The 23,754-nt window shown below is 41.7% G+C and overlaps 1 protein-coding gene across 1 annotated transcript in view; it reads right to left on the bottom strand.

Moving 5' to 3' along the window:
* Positions 1-23,754, bottom strand: part of WDPCP (WD repeat containing planar cell polarity effector) — a 271,495-nt gene that overhangs the window by 6,810 nt on the left and 240,931 nt on the right. Inside the window, exons 15-16 of the mRNA XM_077812039.1 lie at positions 16,455-16,602; positions 1,290-1,387 (exon numbers count right to left, since the gene is read on the bottom strand). Coding sequence (XP_077668165.1) covers positions 1,290-1,387; positions 16,455-16,602 — 246 coding nt within the window. The remainder of the gene's footprint in view (positions 1-1,289; positions 1,388-16,454; positions 16,603-23,754) is intronic.

Here is a 23,754-nt window from a genome sequence, read left to right as displayed (position 1 = left end):
CAGTTATTTTATATCCTATCACATGATGGATGAATTAAAGCATTTAACATATTACCCAGAGATGTATGTGCATGTGTGACCCTCCCTCCCTTGCTCCCCAAGCCCTGCCAAACCATAGCAAAATGCATTTTGAAGAAGACAGCGTGGCAGATCTGAGGTCAGTGACAGGTATAAGACACACGTGACCATCTGTAGCCAAGTGGGTGTAGGATATGCTAAAGACAGTCCTGTTAGTACAACCCTTACATGTTGACCGCTTTGACAATGTGGTGTGATACTTGAACATGGCAAAGGGTGAATATCTTTACCTCACCCATTTTACAAATATCCTTAAGTAGATCAGTACACCTGGCTTGGTGACTAGGGCCAGGCCTACATTATAAGCCTACGCTGGTATAACTACATTGCTCAGGGGTGTGAAAATCCCACACCCCTGAGTGACCCAGTTACAGCAACCTAACCCCAGGGACAGACAGTGCTATCTCAACAGGAGGGCTTCTCCCATCGCCATAGCTACGGCCACTTGGGGATGTGGATGAACTACGACGCACTCCTGGCGGCATCGCAGCGTCCTCGCTGAAGCGCTGCAGAGGTGCTGCTGCTGAATTTTAAGTGCAAACCTGCCCTAGGTAATACAGGCCCTCCTGCCATGGCTTCCCCCCACTGAAATATTCTGCCATTGTTCTTTACTTTGTGTGTGTGTGTGTGTGTATTGTATATTAACATATACACAACGTGTGTGTATTGTATATTTTATATATTATTTATATGTATTTGACAAATGTCATTGTGTTTGTCAAGTATTTTAAACCTCATCTGTTCACTCTAGAAACATCCTTGCCGAAATCGCGTTGCTTGTTATTTTACAAACTATTGACTTCAATGGGGCTACACTGGTTTACACCTCTTGAGGATCTGGCTCTTATATACTAAAACATAAAACAACGCTGCTAATAACAACAGTAATCCTTTGCATGTACGTAGCACCTTTAATCTATGAGCAATAAATAGTTTTACAATGATGGGGAAACTGAGTCACAGAGGTTAAGTGATCACACAAGTCAGTGGTAGCCTCAGGAACAGAGCCCAAGTTCCCTGCTTCGTAGTCTGTGCTTTCACGGCCAGATCCTGCTGCCTCCTTGTTCTGCTGTCACACAGTTAAGCAGCAAGGAATTTTTAGCACTAGTTTACTTTTTCTTTCCAAACTCAAATTCTTCCCGGATATCAATTTACACTACGTACAACTTCTTTCCATTGTGCCTATTTGACAGTAACTTGTTAATTCTTACCTGCTGGATTCCAGGACAAGGGTTTATCCATTACAGGAGCAGCACTGCTATCCGTTCCAAGTGCACTCTCCCTGTCCACCTGTCTACGTGTAGTAGAACTTAAAAAAAGAAAAAGAAAAGAAGAAAGTGGTGGTGGGACAGAGGGTCATATAACAGACAGCAAAGCCATTTTGTTTGTTTACCTCTTTAAAAGTGCATGGCAGTCTGTAATTTACTATTTTCAAACTCTAGTTCTTTTTTTTTTTTAATCAGATGCTACTGTTTGTTGACTGAATTTCACTATGAAAACTCTCTTGCCTGTGCGATCGTTCTATAGCTGTGCTGTCAGTCAAAGATGTGGTGTAAGGTTCTTGTCTTTCAAGCGATTAAGGGTTTTGTTAAATTGGTTGCCCCCAACAGATCTTCAGATTGTTCTAACAGACAAGAGGAATGTTTCACATTGAAATACTTCTAAGGAACAGCAGTCAGTCAGATACCAGGATGCCAAGAAAGCAAGATGTGATGTCCAGAACTCCATCTAATTATTCTCACACTTAAAGCCCCCAAACCAAAAAACTCTACACCACTAAGAGAGAAGTTGTGAGCTTTTACTCTGTGCTGCTCCTTCTCCTCAAAGAAAAAACCGCCAGCATGATGTTGTGGCATGTATGTATAAGTTATTCATTTTTGTTTTGGTAGTCTTGAGTTCTTCCCTCATCCTCCTGTTCGTTCATCCTCAGTCTTCTGTTGTTCAACAGCATACATAGGCAATCTGCTTCCCCAGGCAGTGGAATCAGATTGTTAGATTTTAGTAGCTACATTAACTTGTTTGGGATCAGCATGCCTAGCGGGATCTGATCCTGCAGTCCTCACGCTGGCAAAACACCCAGTGAAATCAATAGGAGTTTTGCCTACAGGAAGAGAGGAGATGAATATAAAAATTGGAAAAATTCTTAAGCAGGACCAGTGGGTTTCTGTCGCTTCTTCATTCTGGTGGATTTCCCTTCTACTAGTTTCTCTTTGGATATGGTAACATCTACTCTATTGCAGTACCATTTGCAAAGGTACAATGACACTGCATGGCTTTTTTTTTTGGGGAAGTCTGAGTAGATTAGCAAGTGCTTTTTTTTAAATTTTGGACAGAAGTAAGTTGTGAGAATGAAAATGTGACTGCTTTCATGTTGCACACTAATTTATTAACAGCTACAGCGCACAATCTCATTTGGCTTTGATAATACAAATAATAGATTCCAGGCATAAAAAGCCTTTATTACTGACAACAATGTAAATAATTAAAGCAAGAGCTCAGACTTTCCCTGTGTCTTTGTCTTTCTACTCTCAGTACAGTGAGGGTTATGCAAGCAGCTGTGAATCCATAAAACAACTTAAAGCAACCCTGCTCCTCATCAGCTTTCCCCAAGCCATATTAAAGCCACAATAATGCAACTGCTACATCACACTAAGCTTTATTGGCTCAGCAAAAGAAACTAAGAAACTTCATTGGAGACCAGATTAGGCTGGTTACAAAATAGAGAGATTCTTTTGCTCTCTGACCCCATTATCTTTTCCATAGTATCTTGGTCAGCTTTCTTACACATAGCCATGGGTTCTGTGGAGACCTGTAAATTGCTTTTTTGGCAGCCAAATTGCAGTAAACCTTCTATTTTTATGTTTTAAAAGAGCTTAAAACTGTCCATCCTCTTTGGATGTGTCTTTAAAATCAGCCAGTGCTGGGAGGATTTTATATATATCCAAAGGCTTAGAAGATGTTGCTTCTACTGAGCTGCTAGTTTTATGGTCTACAAAATATGAAAAGCCCAGTGGGGATAAAAGGAACTTAACCAGTTCTATCTAATACATATAAATCTACCTAAGAGCTCAGTGCACTAGCCGTACTCAATGTACTACATTTACCTCAGTCGAAAGATGCAGAAAATGGGTCTTTTGCACATATGCCACATGTTCCCTTTCAATGCCAAGTTAATATGAATTAAAGACGCTGAGATGAGTAAACAAGGTCAGTCTGGGCTCGGCCAAGTTGGATCAACGTAAAATAATTGTCAGCTTTTTCTGTCGGCAACGACAGTTTGTTTTGGCTCAGCATTCCCAAACTATACATTATAAAATGTTTTGTAGGGAAGCTGTTGCCAGACACTTTGCTTATTCTCCTTGTTTTGCAAACCCAGACACTTTCCATTAATTACATGTATAACTTATATGACCAAGTTATTTTTTCAAAAAAATTTCTTGAACAATGAAGCTAATTTAATATAGAGGCACTTTGATTACAATCAAAATAACATAACAGCATAATAACAGAGTGTATTTGCTATGCAACAAATAAATCACTAGTACTAATAGCTGATTGTCTATCTTCAAAGAGCTCTGCACACATTAATTAATCCACCAACATTTCTTGAAGTCAATGACTATTATTACCTCAGTTTTACAGACACAAAAACTGAGTTGCCCAAGATCACAGACATATTCATCCTATCCAGCATTTTTGGTGCATCGGAAACTCCCACTGACTTCAGTGGCGTTTTGAATATCCAAAGAATGAGGCCTATAGTGACAAAGGCAGGATTAGAACTCAGGAGTTCCTGGTTTCCAGTCTCATGATCAATCTAGTACACCATGCTGCATCTTCTCAGTAGCCTTCAAAAAAGCTTGGTTTATAACAAATTTCAAGTATACAAATACTATAGAGCACGATGTCTGATTATTTATGAAGTTACAGTATGTTGTGTATAATGTTGTTTGGACATATATATTTATAGTACTCTTCTCACCTCTGTGATGTTAGTTGGTTAAAATATGACCATATAGATCATTGTTGCAACCACTGTTTATATATTTGTAACAAATCTTGTACAAAATGTGGCATGTAAGATGTCTATGAAAAGGTTATGATTTGCTGATTAGGATTATGCTATTTGTATGCATGTATCATTTTTGTATTTGAAGTTATGAATATTGGATCTACCTGGATTTCAAATGTTTGCTCCTGGGGTAACGACCACATGGTAGTTAGCTAGCACATCTTGGAGGTACTATTCTAATTGAGTGACCCATCAAAAGGACTCTTAACTCACAATGGACCATGGGAGATGCCCATCTACACTGAGTGCACTGTCCTATAAACGTGCTGTCTGGAATATAGGTAATGGCTTCCTGCAATGACTGAGAGCAATGGGGCATGAACATGTGTCTTGCCCATGTGACTTCAAACACTATCTGTTCACCTGTGATTCTCCAGTAGCTGTGTTGAGGGTTTTGTTTTGAAACAGTGGGTGTCCTTCCACATGGTAGAAGAGATAAAAGGCCCTGGAAACTCCTCCATTTTGCCTCTATCCTGCTTCAGCCTCTTTCTTGCCCAAGCCTCTGGACTTATACTAATGGGAGCATTCTAACCAATGGACACTGAGGTCCTTCCAATGACTTGGAAGCAACCAGAGATTTATCAAGCCAGCAGTTTATTGCATCACTGCTACAAGCCTGAACCAAGAACTTTGCAATTACTATATGTATTTGATTCCTTTAACCAATTTTAACTCTCACCCCCACCCCCTTCTTTCTCTGATTAAACCTTTGATGCCAATTCTTTAGTATCTAAAATCTAATGTGATTTTTGGGTAAAATCTAAGTTATATATTGACTTGGGTGTGTGGCTGGTCCTTTGAGATCTGAAGAACCTTTTAGTTAAGGAGACTGGTTGTAAAGAACCACTCACCTTTAAATCCAGTGTTTTTGGTGGTAATACAATGACTAGAATGCCCAGGGAAACTCCTTTTATGACTTCTTGTCAGCCAGTGTGGTGAAACAGAAGTTTACTTTTGTTGCCGGTTTGGTATACCTTATGAAAGATTAGCCACCAGTCTTGAGGTGTCACTACCTTATTTCTCAGCAGTGAGTCCTGAGTTTGACATTCTCAGTTGTCAGAGTAGCAGCCATGTTAGTCTGTATTCCCAAAAAGAAAAGGAGTACTTGTGGCACTTTAGAGACTAACAAATTTATTTGAGCATAAGCTTTTGCGACCTACAGCTCACTTCATCGGATGCATTCAGTGGAAAATACAGTGGGGAGATTTATATACATAGAGAACATGAAACAATGGGTGTTACCATACACACTGTAACAAGAGTGATCACTTAAGGTGAGCTATTACCAGCACCAGGGGGGGACGGGGAACAAGACCTTTTGTATTGATAATCAAGGTGGGCCATTTCCAGCAGTTGACAAGAACATCTGAGGAACAGTGGGGAGGGGAATAAACATGGGGAAATAGTTTTACTTTGTGTAATGACCCATCCACTCCCAGTCTTTATTCAAGCCTAAATTAATTCCAATTCAGCAGTCTCTCCTTGGAGTCTGTTTTTGAAGTTTTTTTGTTGAAGAACTGCCACTTTTTGGTCTGTAATCAAGTGACCAAAGAGGTTGAAGTGTTCTCTGACTGGTTTTTGAATGTTATAATTCTTGACATCTGATTTGTGTCCATTTATTCTTTTACGTAGAGACTGTCCAGTTTGGCCAATGTACATGGCAGAGGGGCATTGCTGGCACATGACGGCATATATCACATTGGTAGATATGCAGGTGAACGAGCCTCTGATAGTGTGGCTGATGTGATTAGGCCCTATGATGGTGTCCCCTGAATAGATATGTGGACACAGTTGGCAACGGGCTTTGTTGCAAGGATAGGTTCCTGGGTTAGTGGTTCTGTTGTGTAGTGTGTGGTTGCTGGTGAGTATTTGCTTCAGGTTGCGGGGCTGTCTGTAAGCAAGATCTGGCCTGTCTCCCAAGATCTATGAGAGTGATGGGTCATCCTTCAGGATAGGTTGTAGATCTTTGATGATGCGTTGGAGAGGTTTTAGTTGGTGGCTGAAGGTGATGGCTAGTGGCGTTCTGTTATTTTCTTTGTTGGGCCTGTCCTGTAGTAGGTAACTTCTGGATACTCTTCTGGCTCTGTCAATCTGTTTCTTCAGTTCAGCAGGTGGGTATTGTAGTTGTAAGAATGCTTGATAGAGATCTTGTAGGTGTTTGTCTCTGTCTGAGGGGTTGGAGCAAATGCAGTTGTATCGTAGAGCTTGGCTGTGGACAATAGACTGTGTGGTGTGGTCTGGATGAAAGCTGGAGGCATGTAGGTAGGAATAGTGGTCAGTAGGTTTCCGGTATAGGGTGGTGTTTATGTGACCATCACTTATTAGCACTGTAGTGTCCAGGAAGTGGATCTCTTGTGTGGACTGGTCCAGGCTGAGGTTGATGGTGGGATGGAAATTGTTGAAATCGTGGAATTCCTCAAGGACTTCTTTTCCATGGGTCCAGATGATGAAGACGTCATCAATGTAGCGCAAGTAGAGTAGGGGCATTAGGGGACAAGAGCTGAGGAAGCGTTGTTCTAAGTCAGCCATAAAAATGTTGGCATACTGTGGGGCTATGCAGGTACCCATAGCAGTGCCACTGATTTGAAGGTATACATTGTCCCCAAATGTGAAATAGTTATGGGTGAGGACAAAGTCACAAAGTTCAGCCACCAGGTTTGCCGTGACATTATCGGGGATACTGTTCCTGACGGCTTGTAGTCCATCTTTGTGTGGAATGTTGGTGTAGAGGGCTTCTACATCCATAGTGGCCAGGAGGGTGTTTTCAGGAAGATCACCGATGGATTGTAGTTTCCTCAGGAAGTCAGTGGTGTCTCGAAGATAGCTGGGAGTGCTGGGAGTGTAGGGCCTGCAGAGGGAGTCTACATAGCCAGACAATCCTGCTGTCAGGGTGCCAATGCCTGAGATGATGGGGCATCCAGGATTTCCAGGTTTATGGATCTTGGGTAGCAGATAGAATACCCAGGTTGGGGTTCCAGGGGTGTGTCTGTGCGGATTTGTTCTTGTGCGTTTTCAGGGAGTTTCTTGAGCAAATGTTGTAGTTTCTTTTGGTAACCCTCAGTGGGATCAGAAGGTAATGGCTTGTAGAAAGTGGTGTTGGAGAGCTGCCTCGTAGCCTCTTGTTCATATTCCGACCTATTCATGATGACGACAGAACCTCCTCTGTCAGCCTTTTTTGATTATGATGTCAGAGTTGTTTGAGGCTGTGGATGGCATTGTGTTCTGCACGGCTGAGGTTATGGGGCAAGTGATGCTGCTTTTCCACAATTTCAGCCCGTGCACGTTGGTGGAAGCACTCTATGTAGAAGTCCAGTCTGTTTCGACCTTCAGGAGGAGTCCACTCAGAATCCTTCTTTTTGTAGTCCTTGGTAGGAAGGTCTCTGTGGGTTAGTATGTTGTTCAGAGGTGTGTTGGAAATATTCCTTGAGTCAGAGACGTCGAAAATAGTTGTGACCCATAGAGGCACGGTTACAACTTTCTCTTAATATTTGCAAACCAGCTGCTTCCTTGTTAAACAGGCCTTTCAAAAAAGGCTATTAGCAGTGTAAGGAGAAAAAGCAGAAATGCTGCAAAAGTGATGTATTTTCATTTAGTTTCTTTAACTACACAAGACAATATTCTATTCAAGGAGTGAGGGTGGGGGGAATCATGTTTAAATAATATTGTTCCTTTGAGGGATAGCTCAGTGGTTTGAGCATTGGCTTGCTAAACCCAGGGTTGTGAGTTCAATCTTTGAGGGGGCCATTTAGGGATTTGGGCAAAAATTGGGGATTGGTCCTGCTTTTAGCAGGGGGTTGAACTAGATGACCTCCTGAGGTCCCTTTCAACGCTGATAGTCTATGATTCTGTGAATGTCACACTGACAACAGCCAGGTATTTCAAAGGAATCAACGAAGCTCTGACCTTCACTCACCTTACTTTGTTTTAACCCCTTCCAAAACAAACAAACCAAGAAGCTAAAAACAACCCCCCTCCACTCTAATGTTAAAGAGAATGTGATGCAGCCATATCTTAACATTTCCTGGATTTTGAAAAAAGAACAGGAGGACTTGTGGCACCTTAGAGACTAACAAATTTGTTTGAGCATAAGCTTTTGTGAGCTACAGCTCACTTCATCGGATGCATTCAGTGGAAAATACAGTGGGGAGATTTATATACACAGAGAACATGAAACAATGGGTGTTATCATACACACTGTAAGGAGAGCGATCACTTAAGATGAGCTAATACCAGCAGGAGAGCCGGGGGGAGAAAATCTTTTGTAGTGATAATCAAGGTGGGCCATTTCCAGCAGCTGACAAGAACGTCTGAGGAACAGTGTGTGTGTGTGTGTGTGTGTGTGTGTGTGTGAGAAATAATGCATCCGATGAAGTAAGCTGTAGCTCACGAAAGCTTATGCTCAAATAAATTTGTTAGTCTCTAAGGTGCCACAAGTACTCCTTTTTCTTTTTGCGAATACAGACTAACACGGCTGCTACTCTGAAACCTGGATTTTGAGTGGGTGTTACAAACTCAAAACAATTACACACTTATTTTTTGTACTTAATATAAAATCTGACGGAATAGTAGAAATATGTACATTTTAAAGAACATAAGTATCATACACAGTTTTTGCATTATGCCTTAAATCCACTGGTATTAAAACAATCTGCAGCTTATTAGAAAACAGGAGCAGTTTGAACAATTTTTTGGTAACCAAATATACTCGGGTAAATACAAAATACAGTCCACAATAATGGAGGCGGATGCAGACTTTATCCTGTGTGCAAGATCACGGAAATTGTCTCTGCAGCTCAACAGCTGATTCAGCCAGAAATAAGCTGGCCTGCAGAAGTCAATATTTTTCTTTTACATAGTGTTAAGTCATGGAGAGGATCAAATAAGTTATCCTGCTCCTATGGACAACAAGGGTTAGTGCCTTTCAGAAATGTTTTCATTATTTATATGCCTCTGCAGAGTAAATTCTGATCAAAAACATTTCACATGTGTACACACACACACACACACACACACACACAGATAAAAAGAACAGTTTGGCTACAAAATATGTGACACCTAGGAAAGAAGTGATTGTGAAATGGTCAAAACTAAACAAAATAACTCCTGCCCCCCACCAGCAAAAACAAAAAACAAAATACCAACAACCCTGATTAGAACTAGTACAATCCCCCTTCTAGCACTTACAAAATAAACTCCACATTGGCCAATGGCCTGAGTTGTCCAATTTAACTTAGGATAGGGTGAGTAGGCCTGAACACAAATGCAAAAAGTGTTTGGGGCATCACCCTGGAACTTTCAATCAGATGAGGAGTGGGCGCTACTTGGCGATCCAGGGTTACTTGTGTGACTAAGGGCTCTAGGATCAGCCTGGGTATTACTAGGACAATACCATCAATTTCAGTCCACTACACTGCTCTTTCTCTAACTTAGCTTTTGAGTTACTAACAGGACTCATTTTTCTGGCTGGGAAGTTATTCTAGCCCATGGTGGGCTCTCTGCTTTGACTCCAAATCCAAGAAGAGAGTTCACTTGGGTCTACAGTCAGGGCCCCACCAGAAAAAGATTGAACTTAGTGGCTACTAAACTACAGATGCTCACTGTTTTCTTGATCCTTTTCTTGATCCTCTATTGTCATTCAATGGGGTTTTTGCCCCATTAGTCGAAGGGCCTAGTTTTTTGTTTAAAAAACAAACAAACCCCCAACAAATTATTTGAGGGCTAATGTTCCATTTACATTCTCCGTCCTCCCACGGCACCCCCATTTTACTGTTATGAACTTGCTGTGACTGAAATCCCATTAAAGTAGATGCAAGTCTTTTCACTGACTTCAGTGGGTTATAGACAAGGCCCTTACAGTACTCAGAGGTGCGGGAGAGCTCAAGTATATACTGTGCACTCGGTCAGAAAGAGACTTACTCATCAGCCAGCCCAGTGGCCATGCTCATGTTAGAAAACCAGGGAGATTCCACTGAGCTTGCGCTATCGATTTATGAAATCCAAACAAGTCACACAGTCAAATGCTTCTACACTTTTGTCTATATTTTTTACAGCCATGAAACTGTAAAGCACAAGGAAAACTTTTAGAGACACAATACAGTGGTGAGAAATGCTAACAGTATGATCTGACTCAGGAATTCCTGATTGGGGAAAAGGCCTTAAGGAGAATCTTGATACTGAGAAGATTAAATAAAAGAGAATTATTAAGCATAAAACTGGAAAAAAGAACTCTGGACTCCATTTAAACATATGCATAATCTGTTATGCTTCCTGACGAATGCTAGTACTAGGGCTATATTAAGGAGTTAAAAAGTTCTTTTCTGGGCAAAGACTAACGGGATTTTAAAACATTTGGTCATTCTTGAGATTCAGCTAAATGGCCCTAAAAAGCAAAGGAGCAATCATAAAAATTAAATCCAAGAACTAAGGAAATGCACTTGGCTTTGGAACCGTGCAGGGATTTAAATGATAACATTCTAGAAATTCAAGTGAAGTACATAGCTTGGTATGGTGTCTAGATACTATTGTGATGCAGATACATAGGAAACTGTTCAACATTTTAGGATGTGAGTAGCTTTAATAGTAAACTGGTGTCAAATGTAAACCCAAGTGACATGACTCAAAAACATCATGGAGAAATGGAGCAGTCACCATTAATTGTTGTTGTTAAACATCTCTTTAGCATCATCACTTTGCATGGTGTCTTACAGAGATTAAAGAAGACACAGTCCCTGCCCCAATCATGCACAAGCCTTATTCATGTGACTAAAATGTACCCTGTGCATAGTGCCGTTGATTGTGTGTAATTAGACCTTGTCTGAGTAAGGCTTGCAGGATCTAGTCCATAATTATAAGATTGATACTGAACACAATGTTGGTGTGTCTCTGCACATGTGGACAGATTGTGTCTTATGATCCACTGAAGACTTCGATAGGACTGCTGCAGAGATGAATCAGCCATAGGGGAGAATATTAGGAATTTTAAATGCTAGGAAGCAACAATCCTCTCCACTGCAGTACTGTGCAACACCAGCATATGAACGCTGTTGAGGAGGTAAGAAATGCACAAGCTACCTACAGTAATGTGCATGGCTTAGTTTAGGAGACCTCGCAAAGATGGCAAATCCCACTTTACACCAGGTTTGGAGTCATGGAAAGGCAGTAAAACTGTGATAAGGTTGGCTTTTTTTTTTTTTTCTTGAGGGAAAGTATTTAGAAGTAAATAGGCAATGAAATAGCGAAGTCTAACTTTACCTCATTGGTGAGTGGAATACATACATAAGCATGGAAAGACTAGCTTTAAACAGCAGAAGAAGTAGAGACCGTCAATAGCTAAACAAAAGTGATCAATCTTATAACCGCTATGGGCCAGTGGAAGAGGGAGAATGTTTCATGCCTGTTCCTTTGAACCTGTGGCTGGAGGCTGAGCTGAAGGGGATAGCAGAAATGTCAAATATGGGAAATCAGTTAGACTGATGATGATGATGTTTTGCAAGCAAATAATGCCTCCCATCTCAGGAGCTCAATGTATTTTACAAACACAACTTCATTAAACTTACCTTCCCAGTGAGGAAGGCAAGCATTCATCCTCTTCTAGAGATGAGGAAACTGAGGTACGAACGGTGAGATATTTTAAAGTGACTACTGATTTTTGGAGGATCAACTGGAGACAACTTACAGGAAATGCTGAGCATGTAGCCACCTTCCGAAAATCAGGCCCTTTTAAGTTGTTTCAAGTTAGGCTCACAAAATCACTAGTGACTCTTGAAAACCTTGGCCAATTGTCACAGAGACTGTGGCAGCGTGGGAACAGAACTTAAAACATCCTGATTCCTAGGCTGTGTCTTTGCAGATCTCCTTTTCTCTGTAAAAATCTTCACAGGGGAAAATGTCTGATACAGATTTGACAACAGACGTCTAGGGAGAAAATCGACCTTTGGCAGTGTGAAAATGCATGTAAATCATCGCTGAGCCCTCGTATCTTGTTCGCTTGTAATTTTTTAACAGACTTGAACTAGGAAAGTTTCTTGGCATCACGTGGTCTCCAGCAGGCGTCAGTTACTCTTTGAGCCAATGTATGAGAGTTGTTACAGGAGTTTCTTTTAAACTCAAATTAGGGTTGGCTGGGTTCATGTAGTTTCAGCAGTTCCAAAGAGCCAATAGTGAGGGTCAGAAACTTTCTTTATATTTGCTAGCTGAGCAGGAGGCAATCAAAAAAATCAGGGCAGTGGATCTGCTTGCTTAGGGTCAGCTGCATTCAGAGGGTTTTAGCAGTTTCAAGGAGCAGTGAGTGAGGGTCAGAAGTTTCCTTTATATACATCAGCTTGGCAAGAGGTAATCGAAAACCTCCGGAAGGCAGACCAGTTTATGCAGCTTCAGTGACTCACTGGTGAGAATCAGCAACTTCTGGTGACCCACCTGGGCTCGCCTGTGTTAAAGTGCTCAAGTCAGCAAGCCAAGAAGCACAAGTGAAGCTGAACTCCAGATTAGCTGACACGGGAAGACCAACACAGCTAGATGCTGGGCTGCCATAACACCATCAGGTATAGTATTTCATAAGGAAAACGGTGAGCTGAAGGAAGGATAGCACATTTATACTTCTGGATAGGAGGCATGCTGGCACTGGTTCCCGTTCTGGACTGTCGTTTAAATTGTTGTACTATGTAAATACAGCAGTGTACCCAAATGTTTACAGACAACAATCTCACGCTAAATGTTGGAGGTATAGGTTGTATCCAAATCCTTTTGATTGCTTTGAAAATCTCAGGCATGTTTGGAGCAATAACATACAAGCAGTTAGGACAATTTGCCAACATGTAAGTACAACAAAAAGAAAAGGAGTACTAGTGGTACCTTAGAGACTAACCAATTTGAGCATAAGCTTTCGTGAGCTACAGCTCACTTCATTGGATGCTTATGCTCAAATAAATTAGTTAGTATCTAAGGTGCCACTAGTACTCCTTTTCTTTTTGCGAATACAGACTGACACGGCTGCTCCTCTGAATCATGTAAGTACAACATTATTTAACTATTACGAAATTACCAGAAAAGTTCTACCACACAGGAGGGTAAAAACAAAATCTGCATACTAAATGTGATCTTATTCTGAAATTCAGTTCATATACAAGGTTTAGAAAATGAGGGTTTCCATTTAAGAATCTGAGAAATGATTTTCCTAACTAGGCATTGGGTGGAGGGTGAGAAAACCTGGATTTGTGCTGGAAATGGCCTAACCTGATGATTACTTTAGATAAGCTATTACCAGCAGGACAGTGGGGTGGGAGGAGGTATTGTTTCATATTCTCTGTGTATATATAAAGTCTGCTGCAGTTTCCATGGTATGTATCTGATGAAGTGAGCTGTAGCTCACGAAAGCTCATGCTCAAATAAATTGGTTAGTCTCTAAGGTGCCACAAGTACTCCTTTTCTTTTTGCGAATACAGACTAACACGGCTGTTACTCTGAAACCTTTTAATTTAGTGTGAAGCAACAAATGTGTTGTTTCTGTAAGTTTACCATGAGCTTTACCAGGAACAGAATTGAAGGCATCAAGAATGCATCTGAGAAAATAAAAATTACATTTCTCTTAGCCTAGTTGCCTATTTTTATTTCTTACTATACTTTCCTTCATGCTGGTAAATCCATCACTTAACTATCATGGTACCTCTGTTCTCCTTGTTATTATTCTTTACTTTACTAGTTCCATATATGCAACATGTTCTGTACAATAAATAAAAGGCAGATTCTCTGTCCCAAAGGACTTACAATGTTAGGTAAGTTAGGAAACGAATAACAGAAGGAGGTGACAACTCAGGGAGGTGTAGGGGAAAGAAATGACAAGGAAGAGGACAATATAAATATGCAGCCTTTGGTGAAATTAATGCACATATCTAGATGACCAAATCTGTTTGTCAGGGACCAGACAGCTGTTTTCTTTTGTACTGATGTCCAAAAGTGCTATAAGAAAAATCCTATAAAAAGCAAAGGCTTCATGCCTTTGCCAGCAGCCATTATCCAAAGCATAGGTTCTTCAAATGGGTCTGGTATCCAACTTCTCAATGTTTCAGTTTCAACCTATATAGGTACCCGTCCAGTCTGCCATTCTAGGGGTGAGCTATTTAGTTTTCCTCTCCATTAAGATGAGAATCCCCTGCACAGCCTCCATTCTTTGATGCAATAGCAATAAGAGCTTTTACAGAGAGATCCTAAGGATTGCCAGATCAGGCAGCCCTAGACCCACAGTCTAGTGATGGGCTTAGAGAACTTTGTGTTGGGGTCTTTTTACAACTCCTCTTTTTCACACCTTGGCTTCGGCTCAACATCTTGTTGCTGCCAGTACTTCTGTCTTTTCTGCACTACAGGCAAGGGAGGTTGCATTTTTGCAAACAAAAATAGGTATTTAAATATCATTTTGTTATAAATGCTCAGTACTCCAAAAACGCATGTATTCTTGGTACTCTCTCTGCACTCTCTGCGTCTGTATTGAATGTATGAAAACATCCAATAGCTGCTGCTACTGTCCTAAGGTTTTCCTCTACTAGCATCCAAACATGGGTGCCTAATGTTAGGCAGCTAAATCTATGTTTAGGCTCAGATTTTGCAAAGACTTATATGTATGTCTAACTTCATACACTGTATTACTGATTCAGGACACCATCCCTGTTCAGCAAAGCACTTAAGGATGTTTTGTCTTGAAGTCAATGGCACATAAGCATTGCTTAAGTGCTTTGCAGGATCAGGGCCTAAGAGCTCCTCCCTGTGTGTAAAGCTAAGCACATGTGTAAAATTTTTCAAGACAAAGGTTTTGGGGACCTAAGTAAAAGTGGCCTAATTTTCAGAGATGCTGAAGTCACTGACTTCAGTAGCCAGTGTTCACCACCACAAAAGCTCAAGCACTTTTACCTAAGTGTCTGAATATAGATTTAAGAGCCTAAATTAATGCATCAAAGTTTAATTAAAATGCTGGCATTTTATTGTTCTCTTTCCTTCTCTTGAATTTTTACAATTGTTGGGAACAAAGGCCATGCCACTGAGCAACAGAATATCCTTTTCAGAATATCTTCTAGGAAAATGTTTAGATCTCTCTTCTGAAAGCCAAAAGTCGTCAAAATAATCTAAAAATCCCAGGCTGTAAGAAGACCAGCATTAAATATATATCAGGCAATTGCCTGCTTTCTCCCCTCACCCTACTCAGCATTGTTTCATTCAGTGTTGTGGAAAGGGGAGTTTTCCTTGACTGTATAAGAAATCATAGAAATGTAGGGTTGAAAGGGACCTTGACAGGCCGTTTAGTCCAGCTGCCCCTGTGCTGAGGCAGGACCAAGCAGACCGTAGACCATCCCTGACAGGTGTTTATTTCACCTGTTCTTAAAAATCTCCAATGATGGGGACTCCACAACCTCCCTTAGAAGCCTATTCCAGTGCTTAATGATCCTAATAGTTAGAAAGTTTTCCCTAATATGTAACCTAAATCTCTCTTGCTGCAGATTGAGCCTATTACCTCTTGGCCTATATTCTGTGGACATGGAGAACAGCGGATTAGTCCTCTTTATAACCGCCTTAACATATTTGAAGACCATCAAGTCCCCCCTCAATCATCTTTTCTCAAGACTAAGCATGCCCAGTTGTTTTAACCTTTCCTCTGTCAGGTTTTCTAGACCATTTTTGTTGCTCTCCTCTGGACTCTCTCCCATTTTTCCACATCTTTCCTAAAGTACAGGGTGATCAGATAGCAGCTGTGAAAAAACGGGACAGGGGGTCGGGGGTAATAGGCGCCTATATAAGAAAAAGTCCCCAAAAATGGGACTGTCCCTTTAAAAACAGGATGGATGGTCACCCTACTAAAGTGTGGCACCCAGAACTGGACATTACTCCAGCTGAGGCCTCACCAGTGCCAAGTAGAGCAGAACAATTACTTTACATGTCTCACATAAAAGTCTTCTGTTAACACACCCCAGAAAATTAGCAGTTTTCACAACTGCATCACCCTGTTGACTCATATTCAATTTGTGATCCACTATAACCCCCAGATCCTTTTCTGCAGTGCTATCAGCTGTGCATTTCATTTTTCCCTTCCTAAGCGTAGTACTTTGCATGTCTGTACTGAATTCCATCTTGTTGATTTCAGACCAATTCGCCAGTGTATCAAGGTCATTTTGAATTATAATACTGTCCTCCAAAGTACTTGCAACTCCTTCCAGGTTGGTACCATCTGCAAATTTTATAAGCATAGGAGTTACAGCACAAGTTGTAAAAGCTAAAATGCCTCTTTGCTATACTTACACCACATCCACTCAGCAAATCTCACCTGTTAGAACTGCTCTGTGCTGTGTGTCTGAAGTTTGAGCCAGAGGGAGGGAGGGCATCCTGAAATGTCTGTTCCTCTTGCGATATTAGAGATAGAGCGACAAAAGCTTCATCTGAAGAATCCTCTCTGTCTAAATGCCCCAAAAGAGCTGTTTAAAAATGATCAAGTTGTGATATTAGACTTGATTCATAACAAAGAACAAAACACAGTAGATTATCCTCAATTTGCTCTCATAATAAACAACTAGGATTCCTTCAAAACTTTCATGTAACACAGGAGACAAAATGTTCCCTCTTTATCAATCTGGTTTGCAATGCACATGGGAGAGTACACAGCAGTGGTTCTCAACCTATTTACCATTGTGGGCCGCATCCAATACTACCTGTATGGCCCCAAGGATGTCACATGGGCCACAGCTCTGTGCTGACTGGGTCACAAGTGGCCCGCAGGCCGCAGATTGAGAACTGCTGGCATACAGCCATTATCTACTGCAATAGTTTTCATTCAGCCCCAGGATGCTCTCAGCAACCTCTCTGACATCTAGATAATATTCCTATCCAGATAGATATACTTTTCTGATTCATGAGAAACTTCATATTTGTGTAAATTTTCACCCTTAATTGATCTCTGAAAACATTTTCTAGTCACTAGCTACCTGGTATCAGAAACACCCTAAGAGTTTACAGAGGAAGAGTTTTGTGAATAAAGAGACATGGCCCACTCTAAATTATCTGTCAAAAAACAATGGTCTAAGGGGCTGACACAGACTGTGTTCCATCTGAGCATTTCACTACAGCTACACTGATCAACACTTATGAACTGCCTAATCTTTCCCCTCTACATCTTTAAAAGAGATTAAAACAAAGTCATAACATTTTCCCTACTATTTTTGTTTCACTTAATTTCAGTTTACAAGAGAGACAACACAGACGTTAGGATCCTGAAAATAGACTGATTTTACCATCTTTTAGCATATCAAAAGGCTTAATTGTTTGAAAAGTACCCAAACCATCTAAAAGATGTAGAAAAATTGCATACTGTAGGTGTGACACTTTAAAACAAAACAAAACAAAACAAAAAAACAAAAAAAGGAAGCATAATCAAACCCTAGTCTAGCAGACTATGGATTAAGGAAAAATCCTGTTACAGATAAAGACTTTAAAAGGTTTTTCTCAAAACCGTAAGACCTTTTGCTTTTTTTTCCTTTAAATCCTGTTTTTCCCCCTTGTTCTCTACCTCCCTGAATCCTGTATTACCTAATCTGCACAATACCCATGGTAACACCACGGGCAGTGGAAAGAACATAATGCTACTGCAAGCGTTACCACACTGCTGTAGTTTACATTTTGGCCAGAGACCCAGAAGTGCTCACCAGCTTAGGAGGGCAAAGTCACTTGGGTTTCTGACCCTTCAGTTTCTAAAGGGCTAACTCCCCAAGATTTATTATTTTTCACGCTGTTCCCGTGTGAGATGAAAATGGAGAGAACAAGACAAACAAGAGTAAACTAGCTTATTTACAGTACCCATAACTAGAATGCTCTGGCTGCACTACCTTCACAGATCCACACCCATGGAATTGTGCAGGCAGGGAACCATGAAAAGGAATTAGCTTAGTAAGGGGCCACATGCCTCGATGCATGCGCATAACAGTTCCTAGACAGACTCTATTAAAGAAGAGCCGTTGATCTCACTCTAAGTTTCTGTCCATCTGTCTGGAATAAAAACTCCAAAGAGAAGCCGTGAAAGAGGGAGAGTGAGCATGTTTCTATGGAGGCAATATACTATATCTGGAAAATTCAAATTCCTGGTAAGTAAACTAGAATTTCTTCTGCTTAAATCGGTCTCCAGAGAGCCCCATTCTTCAAAACTAATTAGTAGTAACCACTTAAGAGAAAGAGAGGGGCTGAGCAATGAAGTTAACTAAACAGGGACTGCAGAAATATTTTTTTAAGTGTCTAGAGACCTCAAGGTAGTGGCCTAAACATATGCAATAAAAGGAACTTTTTGCTTAGGAATTTTGCTTAGGCAGGTCTCAGAAGCCACCCTAATTTCAGTAGACTAAACTGTAAGACCTTTTGGTAATGAACTGTATTTCTCGGAGCTGTTTTCGAAGCACTGTCCTATCCACTTTCAGTGTATTTGGCCTGCAAGTGATCCTGTTTTTCAGCTCTGAAGCAGAGATGAGCTACCAACATTCCAGTTCTCACAATATAAAAAATGGCAGGTTTCAGAGTAACAGCCGTGTTAGTCTGTATTTGCAAAAAGAAAAGGAGTACTTGTGGCACCTTAGCGACTAACCAATTTATTTGAGCATAAGCTTTCGTGAGCTACAGCTCACTTCATCGGATGCATACTGTGGAAAGTTTAGAAGATCTTATTATATACACACAAAGCATGAAAAAATACCTCCTCCCACCCCACTCTCCTGCTGGTAATAGCTTATCTAAAGTGATCACTCTCCTTACAATGTGTATGATAATCAAGTTGGGCCATTTCCAGCACAAATTCAGGTTTTCTCCCCCCCCCCCCCATGTACATTGGTCAAACTGGACAGTTTCTACGTAAAAGAATAAATGGACACAAATCAGATGTCAAGAATTATAACATTCATAAACCAGTTGGAGAACACTTCAATCTCTCTGGTCACGCGATTACAGACATGAAAGTTGCGATATTATAATAAAAAAACTTCAAATCCAGACTCCAGCGAGAGACTGTTGAATTGGAATTCATTTGCAAATTGGATACAATTAACTTAGGCTTGAATAGAGACTGGGAGTGGCTAAGTCATTATGCAAGGTAACCTATTTCCCCTTGTTTTTTCCTACCCCCTCGCAGACGTTCTTGTTAAACCCTGGATTTGTGCTGGAAATGGCCCACCTTGATTATCATACACATTGTAAGGAGAGTGGTCACTTTAGATAAGCTATTACCAACAGGAGAGTGGGTTTGTGTGTGTGTGTGTGTGTGTGTGTGTGTGGGGAAACCTGAATTTGTGCTGGAAATGGCCCAACTTGATTATCATACACATTGTAAGGAGAGGTTTCAGAGTAACAGCCGTGTTAGTCTGTATTCGCAAAAAGAAAAGGAGTACTTGTGGCACCTTAGAGACTAACCAATTTATCTGAGCATGAGCTTTCGTGAGCTACAGCTCACTTCATCGGATGCATACCGTGGAAACTGCAGCAGACTTTATATACATACAGAGAATATGAAACAATACCTCCTCCCACCCCACTGTCCTGCTGGTAATAGCTTATCTAAAGTGATCATCAAGTTGGGCCATTTCCAGCACAAATCCAGGTTTTCTCACCCTCCACCCCCCCCCACAAATTCACTCTCCTGCTGGTGATAGCCCATCCAAAGTGACAACTCTCTACACAATGTGCATGATAATCAAGTCGGGCCATTTCCTGCACAAATCCAGGTTCTCTCACCCCCTCACCCCCCTCCCAAAAACCACACACACAAACTCACTATCCTGCTGGTAATAGCTCATCCAAAGTGACCACTCTCCCTACAATGTGCATGATAATCAAGGTGGGCCATTTCCAGCACAAATCCAGATTTTCTCACCCCCCCACCCCCATACACACACAAACTCACTCTCCTGCTGGTAATAGCTCATCTAAACTGACCACTCTCCAAGTTTAAATCCAAGTTAAACCAGAACAGCTTGGGGGGGGGGTAGGAAAAAACAAGGGGAAATAGGCTACCTTGCATAATGACTTAGCCACTCCCAGTCTCTATTTAAGCCTAAATTAATAGTATCCAATTTGCAAATGAATTCCAATTTAGCAGTTTCTCGCTGGAGTCTGGATTTGAAGTTTTTTTGTTTTAAGATAGCGACCTTCATGTCTGTGATTGCGTGACCAGAGAGATTGAAGTGTTCTCCGACTGGTTTATGAATGTGTTAATTCTTGACATCTGATTTGTGTCCATTTATTCTTTTACGTAGAGACTGTCCAGTTTGACCAATGTAAATGGCAGAGGGGCATTGCTGGCACATGATGGCATATATCACATTGGTGGATGTGCAGGTGAACGAGCCTCTGATAGTGTGGCTGATGTTATTAGGCCCTGTGATGGTGTCCCCTGAATAGATATGTGGGCACAGTTGGCAACGGGCTTTGTTGCAAGGATAAGTTCCTGGGTTAGTGGTTCTGTTGTGTGGTATGTGGTTGTTGGTGAGTATTTGCTTCAGGTTGCGGGGCTGTCTGTAGGCAAGGACTGGCCTGTCTCCCAAGATTTGTGAGAGTGTTGGGTCATCCTTTAGGATAGGTTGTAGATCCTTAATAATGCGTTGGAGGGGTTTTAGTTGGGGGCTGAAGGTGACGGCTAGTGGCGTTCTGTTATTTTCTTTGTTAGGCCTGTCCTGTAGTAGGTAACTTCTGGGAACTCTTCTGGCTCTATCAATCTGTTTCTTTACTTCCGCAGGTGGGTATTGTAGTTGTAAGGAAACTTGACAGAGATCTTGTAGGTGTTTGTCTCTGTCTGAGGGGTTGGAGCAAATGTGGTTGTATCGCAGAGCTTGGCTGTAGACGATGGATCGTGTGGTGTGGTCAGGGTGAAAGCTGGAGGCATGCAGGTAGGAATAGCGGTCAGTAGGTTTCCGGTATAGGGTGGTGTTTATGTGACCATTGTTTATGAGCACTGTAGTGTCCAGGAAGTGGATCTCTTGTGTGGACTGGACCAGGCTGAGGTTGATGGTGGGATGGAAATTGTTGAAATCATGGTGGAATTCCTCAAGGGCTTCTTTTCCATGGGTCCAGATGATGAAGATGTCATCAATATAGCGCAAGTAGAGTAGGGGCTTTAGGGGACGAGAGCTGAGGAAGCGTTGTTCTAAATCAGCCATAAAAATGTTGGCATACTGTGGGGCCATGCGGGTACCCATAGCAGTGCCGCTGATCTGAAGGTATACATTGTCCCCAAATGTGAAATAGTTAAGGGTGAGGACAAAGTCACAAAGTTCAGCCACCAGGTTAGCCGTGACATTATCGGGGATAGTGTTCTTGACGGCTTGTAGTCCAACTTTGTGTGGAATGTTGGTGTAGAGGGCTTCTACATCCATAGTGGCCAGGATGGTGTTATCAGGAAGATCACCGATGGATTGAAGTTTCCTCAGGAAGTCAGTGGTGTCTCAACGGTAGCTGGGAGTGCTGGTAGCGTAGGGCCTGAGGAGGGAGTCTACATAGCCAGACAATCCTGCTGTCAGGGAACCCCGACCTGGGATATTCTATCTACTACCCAAGATCCATAAACCTGGAAATCCTGGGCGCCCCATCATCTCAGGCATTGGCACCCTGACAGCAGGGTGAATTGGAATTCATTTGCAAATTGGATACTATTAATTTAGGCTTAAATAGAGACTGGGAGTGGCTAAGTCATTATGCAAGGTAGCCTATTTCCCCTTGTTTTTTCCTACCCCCCCCCCCCAGATGTTCTGGTTTAACTTGGATTTAAACTTGGAGAGTGGTCAGTTTGGATGAGCTATTACCAGCAGGAGAGAGAGTTTGTGTGTGTATGGGGGTGAGGGGGTGAGAGAACCTGGATTTGTGCAGGAAATGGCCCAACTTGATTATCATGCACATTGTGTAGAGAGTGGTCACTTTGGATGGGCTATCACCAGCAGGAGAGTGAATTTGTGTCGGGGGGTGGAGGGTGAGAAAACCTGGATTTGTGCTGGAAATGGCCCAACTTGATGATCACTTTAGATAAGCTATTACCAGCAGGACAGTGGGGTGGGAGGAGGTATTGTTTCATATTCTCTGTATGTATATAAAGTCTGCTGCAGTTTCCACGGTATGCATCCGATGAAGTGAGCTGTAGCTCACGAAAGCTCATGCTCAAATAAATTGGTTAGTCTCTAAGGTGCCACAAGTACTCCTTTTCTTTTTATTGTAAGGAGAGTGATCACTTTAGATAAGCTATTACCAGCAGGAGAGTGGGGTGGGGGGAGGTATTTTTTCATGCTTTGGGTGTATAAAAATATCTTCTACACTTTCCACAGTATGCATCCGATGAAGTGAGCTGGAGCTCACAAAAGCTTATGCTCAAATAAATTGGTTAGTCTCTAAGGTGCCACAAGTACTCCTTTTCTTTTTGCGAATATAAAAAATGAGAGCTCGATTCAGAGACTCATCTAAACTGGTTTAATTTATACCTTCTTGTTATGCCAAGCTGCAATATGTAAGTCACACCTACTTAGACTTCCAGAGGTCTGGTCTACACTAGAATTGTACATTGGTATAGCCATGAAAAACCCATATCCCTGAGAGACGTACCTGTACCGCCCTAACCCCCAGTGTAGAAAGTGTTAGGTTGATGGGAGAATTCTTCCATCGACCTAGCTCCTGCCTCTCGGGGAGGAGGAGTACTTACGCTGATGGGAGAACCCCGTCTGTTGACATAGGTAGTGTCTACACTGAGGTGCTGCAGTGGTGAAGTTGCACTTCTGTAGTGTTTTAAGTGTGGACAAGTCCTTAGTCATATCCACGTAACAATACATAACTTTCCCTGCCTCCTCTTGCACATCACTTCTGAATTAGGCTATATCTTCACTGCAATGTAAGCCCAGGATTCACACTCCGCTTAAGCCTAACCCCCTTCCATCTACACGCAAATCTACATGTTAACCGAGGGCTTGGACCCAGGGTCCCAGGACACGAATCAGAGTCAAGCCGGGCCTCAGGGTTCAAGCCCTATTGCTTTGCACTGTAGATGCAGCCCCTCTTGACTTGTGCTCTGGCAGTTTGCCAAAAGTGTTCCACAATCTCTTGAGCTGACTTTCTTTGTCCTCTGGACAGTCAAGTTTGAAAGACAGTCAGGTTTTTCCCACCACGAACAAAGGGCTCAAGCAGCCATTTTGGGAGGGTGCTAGAAAGTCTGGGATATGGGTGGTTATTATCCCAGCTCGCCTATTTCAGTGTAGGTGCTGGAGCACCAGACTGGGACCTAGGGTTCAACAGTTCCTAACCTGGGGTTACAAATGAGAGTAGATGCTCAAGCCCAAGTTAACACACTCAGGGTGCGCTACCTTGCGTTCTACTAACCCTGGGCTTTCATTGCATTGTGGGCATACCCACCAAGTAACCATATATTAGACTCTGAGGGAGTCTCATTTGGGTTAACTCACATAGCGGTATACCAGAAAAGTAGTGTATCACTAAAAAAGCCATCAACAGGAAGATTGTGATCCTGGGCAATCCTGTATTCACAACCGAAAAACATTACTGCAATAATATTTGTACAAAATATGATGTGTGAGGTATATGAAAGCTAATAACATGAGTTATTA

The sequence above is a fragment of the Eretmochelys imbricata genome, chromosome 3, assembly GCF_965152235.1.
Source record: "Eretmochelys imbricata isolate rEreImb1 chromosome 3, rEreImb1.hap1, whole genome shotgun sequence".
Lineage (NCBI taxonomy): Eukaryota > Metazoa > Chordata > Testudines > Cheloniidae > Eretmochelys > Eretmochelys imbricata.
The sequence above is the reverse complement of the archived record's forward strand: the minus strand, read 5'-3'. Positions and strand labels throughout refer to the sequence as shown.